Source organism: Squalius cephalus (assembly GCF_949319135.1).
Source record: "Squalius cephalus genome assembly, chromosome: 12".
Taxonomy (NCBI): Eukaryota; Metazoa; Chordata; class Actinopteri; order Cypriniformes; family Leuciscidae; genus Squalius; species Squalius cephalus.
In genome coordinates, this window is record NC_137133.1 from 26,286,321 (window position 1) to 26,306,591 (window position 20,271).

The 20,271-nt window shown below is 33.3% G+C and overlaps 1 protein-coding gene across 1 annotated transcript in view; it reads left to right on the forward strand.

Annotated features, from left to right (window-relative positions):
- rxrgb (retinoid X receptor, gamma b) overlaps positions 1-20,271 on the forward strand; it is a 41,213-nt gene that overhangs the window by 17,767 nt on the left and 3,175 nt on the right. Inside the window, exons 2-6 of the mRNA XM_079887361.1 lie at positions 7,686-7,918; positions 9,896-10,040; positions 10,152-10,331; positions 10,987-11,147; positions 11,288-11,417. Of these exons, the coding sequence (XP_079743487.1) occupies positions 7,686-7,918; positions 9,896-10,040; positions 10,152-10,331; positions 10,987-11,147; positions 11,288-11,417 (849 nt within the window). The remainder of the gene's footprint in view (positions 1-7,685; positions 7,919-9,895; positions 10,041-10,151; positions 10,332-10,986; positions 11,148-11,287; positions 11,418-20,271) is intronic.

Consider the following 20,271-nt stretch of genomic DNA (forward strand, 5'->3'; position numbering starts at 1 on the left):
AGTGTTCATTTGGAAACTGCAGGGAATTGAATGTAAAGGTACTTCTTTGGAGTTTTGCAAAAATGTAGGTAGAGGCATCTTTTTCCAAAGAGCCGGTTAGGATTGGCAGTAGGTTAGTGTTTGGGATCAATACTGAGAAAAACATCTTTCAAAATTGTATACGTTTGACTCAGCACTGACATAAAGCACTAGACTCCCTTTCTATCCTAACCTTTCCTTTTACCAGTTCTGAATGTATTTCACACATGCTGCTGTTTAATGCTGCTAGACTGTAACCTAAACTGTAAAAAAATATTGGTGGTTTAACTTGAAAAAGTAGCCTTAAAATTCTAAGTTCATTGAAATAAAAAAATGTTGTTAATAATGAAGGAGATTGATTTAATTAGCAGAAACTCAAAATATTATGTTATCCGAACCACATTTGACAAAAGAAAAAATGTTGTGATAATAAATGTGTAGTAGTCTCCTTTAAAAGGTTAGTTCACCCAGAAATGAAAATTCTGTCATTAATTACTCACCCTTATGTCGTTCCAGACCCGAAAGACGTTCGTTCATCTTCGGAAAACACAAATGAAGATTTTTTTTATGAGATCTTGAGAGCTTTCTCTACTCTCCATTGACAGCCTATACAACTGAAACTTTGATGCTTCAAAATGTTCGTAAAGTGATCGGAAAACTAATCCATATGAATTGAGTGGTTTAGTCCAAATTTTCTGAAGAGACTTGATCGCTTTATATGATGAACAGATTTAATTTAGTTAAACTCTGGTTAAATGAGGTCTACTCACATAAACATTGGTCAGCGTACATAAACAGAAGCTCAACCGATCATGAATGACGCGCAAGAACAAACTTTTTACGGAAACTCAAACGTGTTGCGTAACCAATGAGGTTCATTCTTGTGTGTTACGCAACTGTTACGCAGTACATTTGAGCTTTGAAAGTTTCACTTGTATAGGCTGTCAAGAATGGAGTGTACAGAAAGCTCTCAGATTTCATAAAAATATCTTCATTTGTGTTCCGGAGAGGAATGAAAGTCTTACTGGTTTGGAACGACACAAGGGTGAATAAATAATGGCAGAATTTACATTTTTGGGTGAACTAACCCTCTAATTGGTAAACACTTTTTTGTGAGTAAAATGTGTATGCAGTTGTTGCTCTGAGAAACTTGAGAGCTGCTTTCTTTATTGTTAGTCAATAAATAAAGTTTTTTATTATTATTATTATTAGTTTAGATGTTTGCACATGAAGCACATTTTTGGGTTACATGTCAAGTTTTCACTATGAAGAGTCAGTAAAACTGAAAACATATAATTGACTTTTTATGGTTTGATTGAGATTGTTGGTTTCAGATATCCCAAGACAGCTTGTTTTCTAGAAAGTTATACTAGAAAGTTTATTCTGAAGGTTGAGAGGTGTGCACATGTATTGGGGTGGGTGTTAACTGTTTCTACATGTCTCTTATCTGTCTCGGAAGAAACTTGATCCTCTGTTAAACCCCTTGTTAAAAAGAACAAGCACAGTTTCAGGAATTTTGGAACAGAAATTGTTGTCTTGGGTAATTTTCCTGGCTAGTGTGACCCTTATCCAGTGTTTCCTACTGTTTTTTTGTTTTTGTTTGTTTGTTTCTGCAACAACAGCAGGAGATAACAGTAACAGTAATTTTTTTGAAGAAATTAATATTTTATAATGCATTTAACTGATCAAACACTTTTACATTTGTTACAAAAAATATTTGTAATTACTTCAAAAATATTAAGCTGCACAACTGTTTTCAACATTGATATGATAATAATAAGAAATGTTTCCTGAGCACCAAATCAGCATATTAGAATGATTTCTGAAGGATCATGTGACACTGAAGACGAGTAATGATGCTGCAAATTCAGCTTTGCCATCACAAGAATAAATCACATTTTAAAATATATTCAAATTGAAAACGGTTTAAATTGTAATCATATTTAACATAATTAACATAACTTAATTTTACGTTTTATTTTTAATTATTATGTTTTAATGTAGTTTTTGTCAAATAGATGCAGCCTTGGTGAGAAAAAGAGACTTCTTTCAAAAACATTTAAAAAAATCTTACCGACCCCAATCTTTTGAATGGTAGTGTACATAATTATATTCAGTGAGTTCTATCAGTGAACTCATTAAAAACCACACAACTTGTGAGTTTGATAGTCTTTTTGACCTGGCTGGCTAATAAGACTCATCATTTAATATAAATCTGACTATTTTGGGAACCAGTGAAAATAATGCAAATATAGTAGACAGGTCATCTTGACCTTGTTTTGAGGTTCGTAGTTCTCCAGAATTCAGGCTATTGAGGGTCAGCCGTTGCTTTTGAATTGTTTTCACAGAGGTCTGGCTGCCGCTGAACACTGTTACTTCACGATATCTTGTGCAATGTTCAGTGGAACAGAGAGTGGATCTCTGCTGATTGTTACATTGTGACATTTCCAGAGGTCATCAAGTGATATCACAAACATTAATCGTTTTTTTAGTCAATTACTATACCATCCTCAGATGTCATATGATCTCGATGTGACAGGATGTTTTGAAACTGATTAATGTTCCTTTATTTCCTGTGGAGTTTTTTTTCCAAATGTCAGCATTTTTCTGATGTCCATTTTCAGACAGTATCCGTCCCTCATTCTATCGTTCTATCATCTGTCTGATTGTCTGTTTTTCTGTCTATCTGTCTTTTTTACTTTTTCATGTGTGACTATGAAGCAGTTGTCAGCAGAAGTTATTTGAAATCTGAGTGATGCATGTGACAATGTGGTTTTTTTGAACAGATTAATACAGAGGTTACTACTGGACACACTCAGAGTTCATTGACTTCATTCCGCTTCACTCAAGTCAAAATACTCTATTATTCTTTAGTATTCACTTAACTCTTACCTTGTCAAGCACTCACTCTGTCATCTACAGCAGCAGTTATAGGCCTACAGTACAGTATATCTTTTGTGCAACAGAACACACTCACTCAAACACAAAATCAATCTAGAAAATTACATTTTATCAGTAATAGTGTTAGACAGTGCTTAATACTGCTCATGAAAAAAACCCAACATGTCCCAGACCTCCTGAGGCATGCATGAGTCCACCTCTGTCAGCGATTCTGGGGACATGAGCATAAACATAATGCATTATTACAGCAGTACTGATAAGAAAAACATGAGAGGGGGAGTGTCTGTGTACATTTGTATGCGTTAACATTTTAAGAACGGTGAATGAAATGTTTAGGTAGTAAAGATAGTATTATTGCCTGTAATAAAAATTTTTTAGAGACTGATATGTTCAGAAGTAAATAAGATTACAAGAGGACGTTTATTGGCAGCACCCACGTGTAGATGCTATCTTCAGTGTATAGGTTAATCATTCACATATAAAGACTGTGTGTGCCGATAAACTAGTTTATGATATGGTTAATGAAGTAATGTTGGTAACTGAAGTATAGTGTGTGTGTGTAGTCCTGGGCTTTGGGGGATTATGGACACATGGCGGTAATCAGGGTTGATTTAATGTCTTCCAGCTCTCCACAGCAGACTGGGATAGAGTGGGACAGTGTCCCATTTCTCAATCACTTCTGCTCCCCTTCCACCTTTTTGTGTTTGTTGCCCTTCCTTCAACCCCCATCTTCTTAGCTGAAGTGTCTGTGAATTGGTTGAAAATACTTGTCAGTATTTTCAAGTTTAGTGCCATTATTGATCAGATGTCAACTTCATTTAGGACAGAAATAAGCGATTCAAAAGATTAAGGAAGATGGGAACCTTTTTGGCTTTCATAAAGTGGGTGTGTGTGTGTTTGTGTGGTTTCAACCAATAATATGCTGCTAAATCTAAAAAAGCTACAGTAACTGTCAAAACCTGCTTTTAGGGACGTCCTTAGGAAAAAGTCAAAAATTAACTTTAATAACATGGCTTTATTTTGAAAAGTTTTTCTTTTAACTAGCTATTTTTTCTTTTCTTTGGAATCACATTCAGTATTTTTTTACTCTGAAAAGTGCAAAATGGTTCTTTTAGCAATAAGGCTGCATTGTTTGTAGTTGATACATTCTAATAAATAAATGAATCTAATCTAATCATCTGAATCTAAAATAATAAAAGGTAATACAATAAAATAATATAATAATAATAAGGTATATAATGTTATTAAAAAAGAAAAGAAAATGCACTGTAAAAAAAGTATATATATAATTTAAATGCCGTGTGGTTGCCAGAATAATTCTGTTAAGAATATAGTAAAAATGTAAACATATTTACAGAACATATTTCTCCAAAAAACAAGTACGGTACATTTTAAACGGAAAATCAAACTTTAGCAAGACCACGGTGCTGCTACTAACATCTGTTTTGTTCTTTTAACATATAATGACATTCACCATAATAACACTGGTGGTAAAGAGAAAAGCCACATGATGAATCAAAGTTCATCATAAGTAGCTTTTCCACAAGCTGCGGGGAATATGTAAGATTCACACAGTGCCATACACACAAACACAAAACACCATCATGGTAACACACATGACACTAAAATAATGCAATAAACATAATTTCTCAACATACGATTTAACATTTAACTCTTAATGTACATAACTGATAAGAAAAAACTATGAAACATAATTCTTAAAATTAAAAAACACAAAATGTGAAGTGTCACACAGGGACTTGTGGGAATGTCAGCTTACAGTTTTTCACTGTAAATGATATGTTGATTTGTTATTTTTACTTTCAAAAATTTTTACTGTAAAATTACTTGAAATGTTAGGTTAGATCTATTACAGTTTTTCTCCATGTATAGTACGAGAACTTGCTGTTAACCAATTAACAGGTTTTTACTGTCTTTTACAGTTAATTATTTACTGTGTTAAAAAAAATCTATAATTATTTGAAAACAATAGAAGTCTAAATGTAAATCACTATTTATATATCTAGATAAATGTGTGTCTTTTCTTTTGTACATTTTGTAATGGTGCACTCTCTTTATGTGGTCCATGTTGCTTTCCAATCTGCTGTTCAGTTTTGTAAGTATTTGTAAATCTCTGTTAGCAAGCAACATTGATTGTTTTTCTCTTTTCCCATTTTGCATTTGTTTTCTCAGAGGAACAGTGTTATTAATAAACAAAGTGAAAGAAAAAAGAATTTTACTATATGCAATACACAAATAATACAATAATAATAATAATTATTGTCTATTAAATAAATAATCTATTAATAATAATAGATTCAGAATGAAATATAGGATAAAATAGTTAATGAACTTTCCCTCTCTCTATCATGTCATTGTGAATTATTAGCTAGTTAGTGAGAGGCTTAATGAATTAGAGCCCTGCTGGAGACTCCACACATCAGCTGACCACTAATTAACAATCAGAAGATTTTAGCTAGCCCCCTCTAAATCCTGTTGTGTTCCAGCCCTTGAATCCGTGACTAATGTCAGACTGAGAGCTCCTAGTCTTGTCATGTTCACTGAAACGGCTTTTCCTGTTTTGAGTGTACTGAGTATCTATGAGGATACTGATCGTTTTTTGCATGAAATGCAAGTTGTTGTGTTTTTGCATTTTTTGCAATGACAATGTACGTGATTGTGCCTGCACTGGCCTGTGCAATTTCATGTGGTCTCCTCTGAACTTGATTGTAGTCTACCAAAGGCTGCACTTTGCTATCAGACAGCTGTACAAAGGTCATGGGCACTGCAGTGTCATTGTGAAATCCTGATGAATGTCTGGCACATGGACTGTCTCAGAAGAATAAGACCTGAATTATCAGGGGGAGGGGGAGTCAAATTTAAAGATGCAGTACCAAAGCCATAAAAAATGTGTTTCACGCGTTTGACTTTTGTGGTCTGATTTGAATGTAATCGATCCGGTGGGACATTTGAGGATAGGCTGACATGTGGATCACTGGTTGGCCATGTTTTCTCCCTAAGGCATCTTGACCATCCGCCACAGATATTTTCCCTTCTGCCCAGAGTCTTAAGACACACACACACATGCAACCAGCTTGAAAGAAAGCAGACTGACTGTGTGTTTATAACAGTGTCTAAGTGCTGTGATGCTTGATTTTGCCTAGTTAATAATAAATAAAAAAAATGCTGGATCTATTCAAGTTTGAATAAAAGAAACCGCAAGATTTAAATACACTCTTCTCTCTCTAATATTACATAAGAAGCTAATTTAAAAAAACTCAGGCCATGACTCCAGTACGCTGAAATGTTTGGACAGAAATTCACATCATAAATAAGTTTAAATCATCTTTAGTTTGTATACATTTTGTGAGCTTGACAGAAAATGCTTCTCATTTAGCAAGTTTAAGAGGTTCATTCTTCAAAACTACATTTCCCATTATTCTCAGCATGACATGAGAATGATCAAATATATAGATTATATGTAATGATTAAAGGAAATGTTTTGTCCTGATTTGAAATGATTGTTGCGTATTGATTATATTGATTATGGTTCATTAGTAAAATACAAGAGCTAAATAAAATCTACATTAATTCACAAGGGCTATCTTATTGTCAAAATCTTTCAAGTTCGCTGAACAATATCAAGTTGGTAATGGTCATAATTACATTAAATTGTTAATTTTGATTGTAGTTTGTATGCAACTACAGATATAAAGCTTGACAGAATTCTTAACATGAGAATAATAGATGATTTAGATTAAAGATAATGATTAAAAAAGGAAAATGTTTTGTCCTTGTTGTTGTGTATTATGGTATTGTACTATAGTTGATAGCCATTTAGTAAAATACGAGAGCTAAAATCTACATCAATGCCTGATGATCACGCTCTCTGGGTTTATTTTGCAGTAATGCATTAAGCAGTAAAATAAAATAACCTGCCAGTAAATAACATAAACAGTTACAATCACCTGGTCAGTTTATCTGACCAAACCATGAATGAAGGTTTTGTGTTGCACATCATATCATCTTGTAATCATGTTAATTTAATCTTAGAATAATTTGATTTGATCTTCATCTTGATGAATGATGAAATGAGTTAACGGATTGCAGCACTATCGGTATTAGCAAAAAGGTGCAACCTTTGCCCTGTGTGTGTCCTTGTACTACGTTAGATAGATTATATGTGCTTGTTCTGGTACAAACTACCATTACCAGTATGTAGCACTCCATCAGCTGCTGAATGAATGGTTAAAGCAGAAAAGATTTAATAGACTCTGTCAAGTGTCCTCTTACATTTACTCAAACAGCACATTTTTTATTACACATTACACAGCACAGATTTATACCTTATTAATGGAGGAAATGTATGTTTTGCAAAGGCACTCATGCCTCCACAGGTACTTGACGTTCCCGCGGGCACAGCTACTCGGTTTTCTGACGCCTGGACATGCTAAATAAAAAGTATTTGTTGCATCCTGATATATTTATACTGACATGTCACACCTGTCACATTTTTTTATATTTACACTGTAAAAAAACATTTTTTTAAAAGTTGTAAATAATTAAGATTATTGGAATATGCTTTGCAAGAAAATACTATTTCAGTTTCAAATTTCACATTTCGTTCAGCGTGTCACTTGCGGTTTCTTTTTATGTCTTTGTGAAATGTACTAGCAATTTCTGAATGAATGTCATTAGCAATCATTTTTGCACTACATTTGAATTCCTCTTGTCTAATATGAATCGCTCTTTTCATCTCTTCATAGACACTAGTGCTCTTAATTCACCCCCCTCTCAGTCGTCACCCATGAGCTCCATGGTGGGTCATCCGTCCGTCATCAGTTCCTCCCGCCCACTGCACTCTCCCATGAGCACCCTGGGCTCGTCCATGAATGGCCTGGCCTCTCCCTACTCAGTCATCGCCCCGTCTCTGGTCTCACCGTCCATTTCCTTGCCCTCTACACCCAGTATGGGCTTTAACACTCTCAACAGCCCTCAGGTAAGAACCTTCCCATAATTCTGTGCTCTCTCAGGCTGACACCAACTGAAAGCAATAAAATCAGAGTCTAGCATGCCAACTTAGAAATGAGCTGTTCTTTCTAACTTGGGTACATATACAAAAAGTTTCAGCACAGGCTGATAGGTCTTTAAATCAATCAGCTTGCTATCACATCATCCTCTATATGGCACAGCTGATTGGTGCCTGCTGTGTCAGTACCCTACCCAATGAGCTGAGCTCGCTGCCCAACCTTCAAACACTTGGTCAGCATTTGCTGTAGCAGTTGCAACGCACTATCGGTGTAAGTATTGGCAGTAGCAAGTCCCGTACTTGCTCTGCAGCAGCAGCAATAACCAATAACGATTCCAATACCATGCCAAACACTCAGAGTTGTCATGACAGAATTACATTTATTTGAATGTCGAGTACTGTATATTATCGCCTTTTAAATAAATAAATGCAAATCTCAAAAGCCCAAAATAAATCTACTCACAAACATTTTGAAATTGCAGTTTTAAATCATTGTTATTGGACTGCCATAAAAATCATTTTCAGTCAAAATTATTTTAAAAAATGTATTCCCAAAATGAGATCATGTGACCTAAATTTAGCATGTTACTGCATTGCATACTTTACAATATTTAGTGTGTAGTAAGCTAGTATTTTCAATTCTGAACATTTAAGCTATGCACTGTGATGTGCATAACGTTGTATCATGAATGTCACTCATACTGTTGCCCTGGTGTTAGAGGTCAGCTTATGTTTGTGTATGTGTGTCTCATTTCTCCCTGGAGGCCAGAGAAAGCCATTGACTCAGACAAACGTTTTAGGCTTTTAGTCCAATGAAAGGACATCAATAACTGTAAGAGTATGTACCGACAGACACTCAGGGTCTAAATATGCTTGAAATTGTTTTGAAATGAAAAGAAAACGTGTTGAAAAGCTTGCAATGCTGCTGTAGCACACGCCATTAATTTTGCCTGCATGGTGTTTCTTCTGAAATTGTTACATGGGTGTTTCTTGGCCACTTTTTGGAGTTTTATCTCATCAAAATAAAGGCAAAAAGTGAACCCAATGAGCTCAATGAGTATATTTATTTTTTATATAAAAAAATATTAGACTTTTTAAAATTTCTGACAGTCAAAGAGTGAAATTATCATATTTATTGTGTGAAAATGATCAATGATGGTTTTTACCCATATTACAACAACAGAAAGTAAAGAAAAAACAAGGTGCGTATCACAGACATGGTTGTGTTATTTTACAAAATTACATTTTCTCAAATTTTTAATAACTTGACAAAAGATAATTTTGCTTAGGCATCATAAATTAGCCTTAATGCGACAAAGAAGTTTCAGTTTTCTACCAATATAATTTCTGTCAAAGAATGTTATCAAACCAGTTATTTTATGTATTATTTATGTACTTATTGTATTCCTCATTTCTAAGTTGATTTGGATAAATGTGTCTGCTAAATTAATATATGTAAATAAATACTATTATAGTATTTATTTATATTTATAATACTATTATAGTATTTATTTATATTAATATTTCAATGTTTACATTTTAGTTACATTCTTATTTGTTAAATTATGTTTGTCATTTTTATTAGTTTTTGTTTTTTAATATTTATATAGCTTTAATATTTATTTGGCCATATCCTGCCACTTGCAGGTTGAATGAAGTAGTGCAGAAAATAACGTGATGGAAAAAAAGTAAATTCTCCTGAGAGAGAGACAAAATATCCCTCCTCCCCTTTGAAATGTGATGTCAGTGCTCTCACAGCTACGTGTGTAATGGCCTTGTAAGGGTGAAGTCTGTTTTTGTGAGTTTGTGAGTGTGTTCTTGTGGATTCATATAGTGTGTGTGTGTGTGTGTGTGTGTGTGTCTGTCTGCTGTATTGTGACATAAACTCTACTCGTGTTTGCACTGTATGATTAATTGTTTCTCCTCACCTCTCTTCCTGTCTCACAGATGAACTCTTTGAATGTGAATTGCTCAGAAGACATCAAGCCTCCACCAGGATTGGCTCCGCTGGGTAACATGAGCAGCTACCAGTGCAGTAGCCCTGGATCCCTCTCCAAACACATCTGTGCCATTTGCGGAGACCGATCTTCAGGTACAACTCACAGAGATGTTTGGATGTTGCATTTGGTTTTGGTTTGGAAGTTAATGCAAGATACATCTCCTTCTCTTCTGGAGTTCATGACAAATGTGGTTGTGTTTGCAGGGAAGCACTATGGTGTTTATAGTTGTGAAGGTTGCAAAGGCTTCTTTAAAAGGACAATCCGAAAAGACCTGACCTACACGTGTCGAGAAAACAAAGAGTGCCTGATCGACAAACGTCAGCGCAACCGCTGTCAATACTGCCGCTATCAGAAGTGCCTAGCCATGGGCATGAAGCGGGAAGGTTTGTGTTTGCTCCATAATTAAGTTTGAGCACTTAAAGACACTGAGGATAGGCCTTTTGTTTCTTTGACCTTTGAATTGGTGTTTTTTTTGTGTGTGTTTTTTTGCTGCCTTTGTGGCCAGGTCACTCTTGTAAAAGAGATTTTGGTTGCAGTTTATTTTACAGTCCTGTTCCGCATGTACATACTATGTACTTATTATATTAATTACCATAACTAGGTACTAACCCTAAACCTAACCTTAACCCATGTAGTTACATGATATTACCCTGTACTTTCTTAGGCAAGTACACTGTAAGTACACATAAGTGCACATAATGCAAAATAAAGTGCAACTGAGATTTTTTATTATATTGTATATTATTGGTAGTATTTCTATCATAACCTTATCTGACCGCTTTTATAATAGAATATATTATATTTATATTATAAATGTGTTTTATAATAATATCTAAAATATACTTTAAAATAAAATAAATCAAACCAAATAAAAATATAAACAAATATTTTAAGATAGCACAGTTAAATAAAGGTTATAAGTGCGCTATAAACTGTATAGTCCTAAAGAATTTTCAAATGTGTGATGATTCTTAATTACGCTGATTTTGAATGTTCTCATTTTACTCTGCTCTGCTTGACCTCTGTGATTCCCCGCAGCGGTTCAGGAAGAGAGGCAGCGCGGGAAGGAGAAAAGTGATAATGAGGTGGAATCAACGAGCAGTTTTAATGAAGAAATGCCTGTGGATAAGATTCTGGATGCAGAGCTTGCAGTCGAACCCAAGACTGAGACATACACAGAGAGCAGCCCTGGCAACTCTGTAAGACACATACATTTGGTCATTTACAATTTACACAATACATATCTGCTGACTTTAGCCTCATGAAAAAACACTTGGGGAAAAAAAGTAAATTACTTTCTTTCTCTTTTTCTTTCACATCTTTGGGCCTCCCTCCTCAGACAAATGACCCAGTCACTAATATCTGCCATGCAGCTGACAAGCAACTGTTCACTCTGGTGGAGTGGGCCAAGAGAATACCTAATTTCTCCGATCTGCCTCTGGATGATCAAGTCATTCTGCTTCGAGCAGGTATGTGACACACACTCACACAGATACACAACCAATTTACATGACCAGGATACTGAAGTTACTGTTTACTATGGAATTATTCTTGTGCCAATAATAATGAACGTAAATTTTCAAGAAAATAATGAAAATATATATTGAAACTGAATAAAATATCTTTGAAACTGAAAAAGAATAAATCGCAGGCAAATTTTTTGAATTCGTTTTTAATACACTGCATGTTTTGCTAACTGTTTCTCATATTTCAATCGCTGATCTGAACTTACAAATGCGCTTCCAGAGTTTTCGTTTACGCTTCTGAAGTTTTCATTTACGCTTCTGAAGTTTTCGTTCGCTGTTCTGACACATTTCTCTTGTGGGGGCGGGACTAGTGGCAGTGTGTTCTCATTGGCTACTGAGGTTTTGACTGACAGCTTCTTCACCTGGAAGTGAAGACATCAGTGTTGTGTTTACATGTGTGGATTTGAGCATCTGTAAGCGCAGCTTTCTATTTCATTTCAGTGATATTAAGTTATGTTTGTTTTTTTATTTGATCTGTATTTACCTGCTGCTACTACATTGTCAACAGAAGCTTTTAGGAGCACAAGAGATCTATTCAGTCTATTCAGGTGTAATTGTACATTAAAGTACTGTATATAATACTTAAAGTTAAAATATTGTATAGTGTCCAATGTTTTCGGAGAATATTTGTTTATTCCTGATGATCATTCTGCATGTTAGGCTCTGATTAGTTTGAGCTGTTACAATTTAAAGAGAATACTAGCAAACGTTCAGCCGTCAAGAAAGTCTCACTTCAACCAGGTAATCAAGGTTGGCAACCATGGCAATGATCCATCACACTACTCATTGTTAGCATGATATACATTTTCACCATCAAAATTAATGATCACTTAAATAAGAGGAATTTAAACAATATGAAAATTACAATCGTGGCCTGCTGTCAGATACAGACCTCAAAGGGCATTTCATTACATATGTAGCACAAAGAATGTTCTTGTTGCCATTTTTTTTAATTGATAATTGTATTTAGTTATTTAATTTAATTAATACTATCTTCTAACATTTAAAATTGTAAATATATTTTAACAATCATTAACCGTTTCAGTTGTGACTTATACAACCAGTTAAATGAATGTAATTGAAAATATAAATTCAAATAAATGTACATTCTTTATTGTCACTAAAGCATATACACAAGTATCAGAGTGAAAGTCTTGGATGCAATTATGTTGTGACAGGAAAGACCAGAATCCACAAAACATTAACAGCATACTATACATGTAATGTACAGTATTCTCATGATATGCATTACTATACAAAATGCACAATTACAAATACAGAATACATATTTAAAATTCATATACATTTTAAATGTTGCAATGATTCTTTGAACAGTTCCTGTTGCAGTACAAGTAACAAAGCAGTGACTGGATACAAGCAGTACAATGATAGTCCACCCAAAACATGAGGATTCTCTCATCATTTAGCCTACTCTCCTTCATGCCATCCCAGATGTATATGACTTTCTTCCTCACGTAAACATAGACAAAGATTTTAAAGGAAATAATCCATCTCTGTGAGTCCATATAATACAAGTGGATTGTAACCCATGTACGTAAGACAGTTGGTCGGAAGTGATTTTTAATAGTTAAAACAGTTTACATTGATTAGTATTTCTTTTATAGCCTGTTGTTTGACTTCAGAAGGCATTGATTCATCCACTGAGGTCGCATGGATTACCGTCACGCTCACTGTGTGTGGTTTTTAAAGCGTCTTTAGGACTCGCAGAGATGGATTACTTTCCTTACAATCTTAATTCGTGTTTATCTGTAGAAAGAAAGTAAAATGCATCTGGGACAGCATGGGGGTGAGTAAAATAAGAGAGAATTTTATTTTTGGGTGAACTATCCCCTTAACATTCATATGCTGTTGGTATGCTAATCCAAGATCAGCATAGACTAATAAGAATAAAGTGCAACCTCTTGTGTACTTGTGAACTGTGTTTGTTTTAATCTAGAGGAATTTGAAATATTTGCTAGTTTATAATATTAAAATAAAATAAATCAGGTGTCTGAAGATCAAGATCCCAGTCATTCAAAGGTGATGTGTCTGAACAAAGTAAGATTATTTTCTGACAGGGACAGTGGATCTCTGGTACTATCAATCCATCCTCTGTGTCAGCATCAGAATTTTGTTTATGGAAAAGTTGCTCCACTCCCTGGAAAATGAGAGAGGAAATGTATTATAATCTAACAATACAAACTGCTTTGAACTCCCACATACAGTAACAAGTTGCAGACTTAAAATATTTATTCCAAACAAATTATATAAATGTTTTAAGGGATTTTACAGTACTAAATATTTACCTCGGAGTCATGCAGCATTGATCATCTGTAATACTGTTGTGTAGTGGTGCAACGGATCATCATTGATCCGTGATCCGTTCGGATCAATATCTTCGGTTCGGCACACACTGATCCGCGGATTGATTTATGAAAAAATAAATGTTGTGCGCATGTTCAGTCCACCACACACAGCGTAGTCATGGCGAGCGGAGGAACGGAGGAGCTTGAACGTCCCGCGTCATTTAAATCCCCTGCAGGGCTGCCAACTCTCACGCATTCACCGTGAGACACACGCTCTCACACACATCCATTTTCTCACGCACAAAAAAAATCGCGGAGCAAAGAGAACGGAGACCGACAGACTAGACAGAGCAGGTTACTTATGATATAAAAAATTCTCAGCTCTCAGATTCTGTCACTTTTATTACGAAATTCAAACATTAAATACCGTTTTGGCGCTTGTAAATGTGACGCGACAGATCCCTGGCGGCACGTGAACCGATCATCTCTACTAGCTAATAGTAAATACACACGAATGAACAATGTTGAAAGATACAGTACAACTTACCTAAATGTATATTCCTCATACATAATATCGACCAATCAATCAAACAAAGGGGTCAATAAAACAGCTGGAGAACAATCATGTCACATAACATTTACCTCAGGAAAGCCATTTGATGACCATACTATAGGCTATAGCACGTTAGTTGGCTAGAAAAAAAGAGCTATAGAGTATTTTGCTAAATATGTGTACTATATTATTATATTTTTACTTATATCATTAAATAAAGTTGTTGTTATTATAATAAAAAAAAACGCATTCTATTTAATTTGAGTTATTTTTAACCTTAAATAATAGGCTACTGCCAGCTGATAGGGCTCTCTGTATGTTTACATTAGGTGAGATGTTTTTTTCTTGAGAAAAATGAATGCCTGTCTTGTGTAGCCAACCTAATATTTATCCAAATGAGTCAATATTAAATCAAATCACAATAATTGAATTGAAATAATAAAAAAGCGTAGCTTACCAGAAGTTGTACCATGTAAACATTGTAACATGTTGTCATGTTGTATTTTACCATTTACCATTTACCATGTTGTACAACATAGGACATCCTGTCGCGCACCCACTTCAGCGAAAAAGTTTTTTATTAATGGTCATTGGTCCATGTTTAAAGGAAGGAGATATGCCTTCCCTTGTGAAAAAAAAGTGCACTTAAGTGTACTTTTATAAAGTGTACTTATTACATAAATAATATACTTTAAATATATACACTTAAGTGTGAATTAAATGCCATCTTTTCGGCGCACTTAATGCACATTAAGTGTAATTAATTTCAAATATATCATATATTAAGTTGAAATAAAATGTAATAAGTTGCCATTAAGAGTGATTTTTTTGGAACAACTTAATTGGTACTTTATTACAACTTTATATATACTTTCATAATTGCTTCTAGTGTTTTTAAAATATACTTAAAGTGCACTACAAAATGTAATGACACGCAATTAATGTGATTTAAAATATACTTTAATGTCAGTTAACAATACACTTAAGTGTGAATTAAATGCAATGTTTTCGACACACTGAATGCACATTAATTGCAATTAATTTCAAATATATCACATATTAAGTTGAAATAAAATGTAATAAGTTGCCATTAAGAGTGATTTTTTTGATTCACTAAATACTTTAATGTCAGTTAACAATACACTTAAGTGTGAATTAAATGCAATGTTACAATCAACAAAACTAAATGTAAAACCCTGTAAATTTACTGACAAAATAATCTCTAAAAGAAGTACATAAAAACCTTTCTGTTGATGCACAAGAAAACCCCAAGAAACACTATGCATAAACACAAACAGTTTTGGAAAGAGACCTTTGGGTAATGCTTTACAAAAATATACTAGTTACCTACTTCAGTTAACATGAACTAAGATTGAATAATACTTTAAGCATTTATTAGTCTAAGTAAGATAATATTAGTCTTGGTTATATCATGTTGGCTATAAAATAAACTAATATTAACAAATGAGACCTAATTAAAAGTTACAGAACCTTGTTATTTAGCTCTTAAAGGGATGTTCAGCAGAAGAAAGAAATTCATACAGGTTTGAAACAACATGAGGGTGAGTATATGATGACAGAATTTTCATTTTAAAGTGGAGTATCCCTTTAAACCTTTACCAGCACCAACATTAAACAGGACCAAATGCTTGCATTACAGTGAATCTAAGTTTGTCTAAAAAAAAAAACACTAAAAAAAAAAAAAAAAAAACACTGAAGAACTCCAAAAGCACAAAATTCAAAATGATTTGTCACCCAATTTTTTAAGTTGTTGGAAAGTGCTGTTTATGTCAATGTCCCAGATGCTCTCCAGAGTATATGTGAATGGAAATGTTTCAAAGATGCAGGAAAGTCAGAAAAAAATGCCTTGAGGAAAAAAACAAAAAAACAGAAAATTTGTTTATAATACAGATCCAGTCCATTATTATATTTGGCTCAATTGAATGAAAGAGATAGATATACAGTTGCACTTCAAAGTTGAAATACACCTTGCAGTATCTGCAAAATGTTAACAATTTTATCAATAATAGGGATCACAAAAATGTACGTTGTATCTTTATTTAGTACTACCCTGATGAAGCAGTTTATTCTGCAAGGTGTATGTAAACTTTTGACTGTTAACTGTTGATAAATTGTGTGATGTGATTGATTACCTCAGTCACCAGGGCCACATTGTAGTAGAAAGCTGGGCAAGGTTCCTTCTATTTCCCACAAACACCAGGATTCCACTGACTACGCCATCTTTACTGACACTGGGCTTAAAGTGATTAAAAATAGAGAACCTTTTTATTGCTACTTTACAGCGAATTAAGCATAACTTTATCAATTACACAAAGATACAGTATATGACCCATGCAAACCCAGGACCAATGCAAATTAAGAAAGGTATTCTTACATTTTAAGCTTGCCCCACATAGCTATCTTCATGAAGGATGTTCCTGTTCCTGTATTTACCACAGTTGACACAGCAATGCTGCAAGCCTTCTTCCTTTGGTTTGTTACCTATAAAATATATGATGATTATAGGGCAGGTGTAAATGCACAGGTGGGAATTTATTACTTGCACATGCAAAAGATTCAAAGCATTTAAAAGCTATAGGGATAACGTTAGTTAGTGACTTGAAAGCAGTGTTTTAGCTTGATCAGGATGTGCTGTCATGATAAATCTTGTAACATCACCTCATCAATACAGGTCTGTGATTCCACACCGCTTGCACTGTATCTCCAATAACAAATATGAACTGATCCTGCAAAATGAATGTTTAAATCCAGGTAAACACAAAAATATTACATATTCCAAAACAAATAGTAATTGAACAACTCTTTAAATACAAAATGAAATTGAACACATTACAAGCATTTTTTCTAGAGGTGGGTAACGTTGATATATTAAATATTTATGGTGGTTATAAGATTGATTATTTGTATTAAATGTATATAAACGTCTTCGAGTGTTACAATATTGGATCAGCATTCAGCAAATGTTTAGTAGCTTGTTTAAAATAATTAAAAAAGTCGGTTTGGTTTAAAAAAAAAATCAGCAACCAAATTCCTCGAACACGACCACACACGCCTTCCTCACATTACAATGTAAGACATTATTAGAATGCAATCATATATAAATTATTGAAAACATGATTAATTCACCTCCCGAGTGTATTGAGTTTATAATATCTGCGATTAAAATGCACTCAGCAACTGACATGTTACGGTGAAAAAATAATTAACTAAAGAAAGCATCAATATATACTTACTTGATTGATTATTAGCAGCATAACGTCTCATCTGCAAACAAACATCCAAACGTGGTGCTCCTTTTGTTCTCTTGTTTGGCTAGCTTCAGTATCATCACGCATCGCAAAACATAGCGCATTTTTCAAACTCTAGTGAAGTAGAGCGTCATAATGACGTAGTATTTCTCGCGCATGCGCATTAAACAACATTCATATATCATGCATGGTTAAATGTTATTTCAGCTTTTCTGTTTAAGTTAAAGTTGTTCTAACTCATTGTGTTGTTAAACTCTGTAAGTTCACAAAACTTTACTCATTAACCTAACTAAAAGTCAATCTTTTTTTTTCAATGTAGTCTAGTGTGATTAAAATTAAATGTATTTTAACTGAATTTAAATGCAAATTCATTTTGTTTACATTTGTTTAACTTTTGCTCGCAATTAATACAATTTTAAATGTGTGTTTAATTGACTTAGAACAACATAATGATATTGAAAACTTGTATTATGTTCACAGATGTAAAGTAGCTACAACACATTACTATTAGACTCCTCTCATATATTACATTTTATTTTCAAATATTATGTAGAAAGCTGACACTAGTTGAGTTCATAGAGCAAGGGCTGGTGATAAAAATGTCAACAATAAGTTGTACTGGATTATATTGTATAAGCAGATGTATTGGAAAAATACATTTCAACTGCATAATGCACACAGTATATATTATAGACAAAACACATTTAAAATACATTAACCAATTAATTTTGGACAACACACTTGAGTTGGAATTAAAATCAATTATTTTCCATGTTTTCCATTAAAACTGTTATTTTATATATTAGTCAATACATCAAAATAAATTCCCTTTAATAACTTATAACTTTAACTTTAATAAATTTAAAACACTATAAATCATAATTATTTAAAATGTATGTTTAAGCAAAACTTAGTAGACATTGCAAAGTGCATTTTTTAAAACATGCACTTAAGTGTGTTTATAAATATTGTCATGAAAGTGTTCTTTCTTTAAGTTAAGCTTAATTAGACATTATTACAAAGTGCATTTTTAAAAAGTGTACTTAAGTGTGTTAATAAATATTGTGATGAAAGTGTACTTACTTTACATTAAACTTAATTAGATATTATTACAAAGTGCATTTGTAAAAAGTGCACTTAAGTGTGTTTATAAATATTGTGATGAAAGTGTACTTTCTTTAAGTTAAGCTTAATTAGACATTATTACAAAGTGCATTTTTAAAAATGCACTTAAGTGTGTTTATAAATATTGTGATGAAAGAGTACTTACTTTAAGTTAAACTTAATTAGATATTATTACAAAGTGCATTCGTAAAAAGTGCACTTAAGTGTGTTTATAAATATTATGATAAAAGTGTACTTTAAGTAAAACTTAATTAGACATTATTACAAAGTGCATTTGTAAAAATTGTACTTAAGTGTGTTTATAAATATTGTGATGAAAGTGTACTTTCTTTAAGTTAAGCTTAATTAGACATTATTACAAAGTGCATTTTTTAAATGCACTTAAGTGTGTTTATAAATATTGTGATGTTAGTGTACTTACTTTAAGTTAAACTTAATTAGATATTATTACAAAGTGCATTTGTAAAAAGTGCACTTAAGTGTGTTAATAAATATTGTCATTAAAGTGTATTCCCTTTAAGTACACTTAAGTGGTCTTTAATTTTAATTTTATTATATTATCTGCAAGTGCACTTTTCAAAAAGTATACTTTGATTATTTTAAGCACACAAAAAGTACGCTTTCAATACAATTAAGCACACTTCTTTTTCACAAGGGTTTTTATGTTGCACTTTAAGTTGTTTTTCATTAATTATGAATTTTCATTAATTATGTTAAAAAGAAGATATTATGCCTTGTGCTCTTTAAGTTGATTTTATATATTTTAATTTAATACTTTTATTCTTTAATAGTTTAAAAGTGTTAATAAACAAAAAGACAAAACTTATGTTTATTTGTCTTGTATTTTTTTTTTTTTTTTTTGCTGATCCGAAAAATGATCCGATCCGTGACTCTAATCCGAGAAACGATCCGAACCGTGAGTTTTTTGATCCGTTGCAACCCCTACTGTTGTGTAACCAGTAGATGGCTGTATAGCCCTATATATCAACATATATCCATGGCTGTGTATTCCCTAGTTGCTGGATGTTTTCAGTCATAATTACTTGCATGTATTAAGTTTTTCATTTGGACATATATGTATTATTAAAGACTATTAAAGATTAAACTTTTTCTCAGAAATGTTCATTTGAAGTGCAATTTTTTGCATTATTATTAGTCAAATATGGACACAGGAAAAACATTTTGTTACTCATACTAGCTATAATAGCTTTATCAGTCATCTTTATCACACAAAAGTAATCAGAATAAATATTGCGACCAGGGCGATACTTCAAAATACCAGAGACGTGGTCAAGTCGTGTCTCTCCTCTTTCAAAAACTCTGCATCGCAAATTAATCAGCAATTGAGAAATTCAGGTTTAAATAGCTTTATCGGCATGGTAAAAAAAGACTTTACATTGCCAAAGTTGAATCAGGCAGTGATTGACAGCGCTCTGGTCCTATGGCATCGGTCATTGACTGATACAGTACAGATACTGTACAGTACTCTAGCCCAATGTTGTTTGGGGTGGCTGGGGGAAATATGATCTAATCGAAGACAGTAA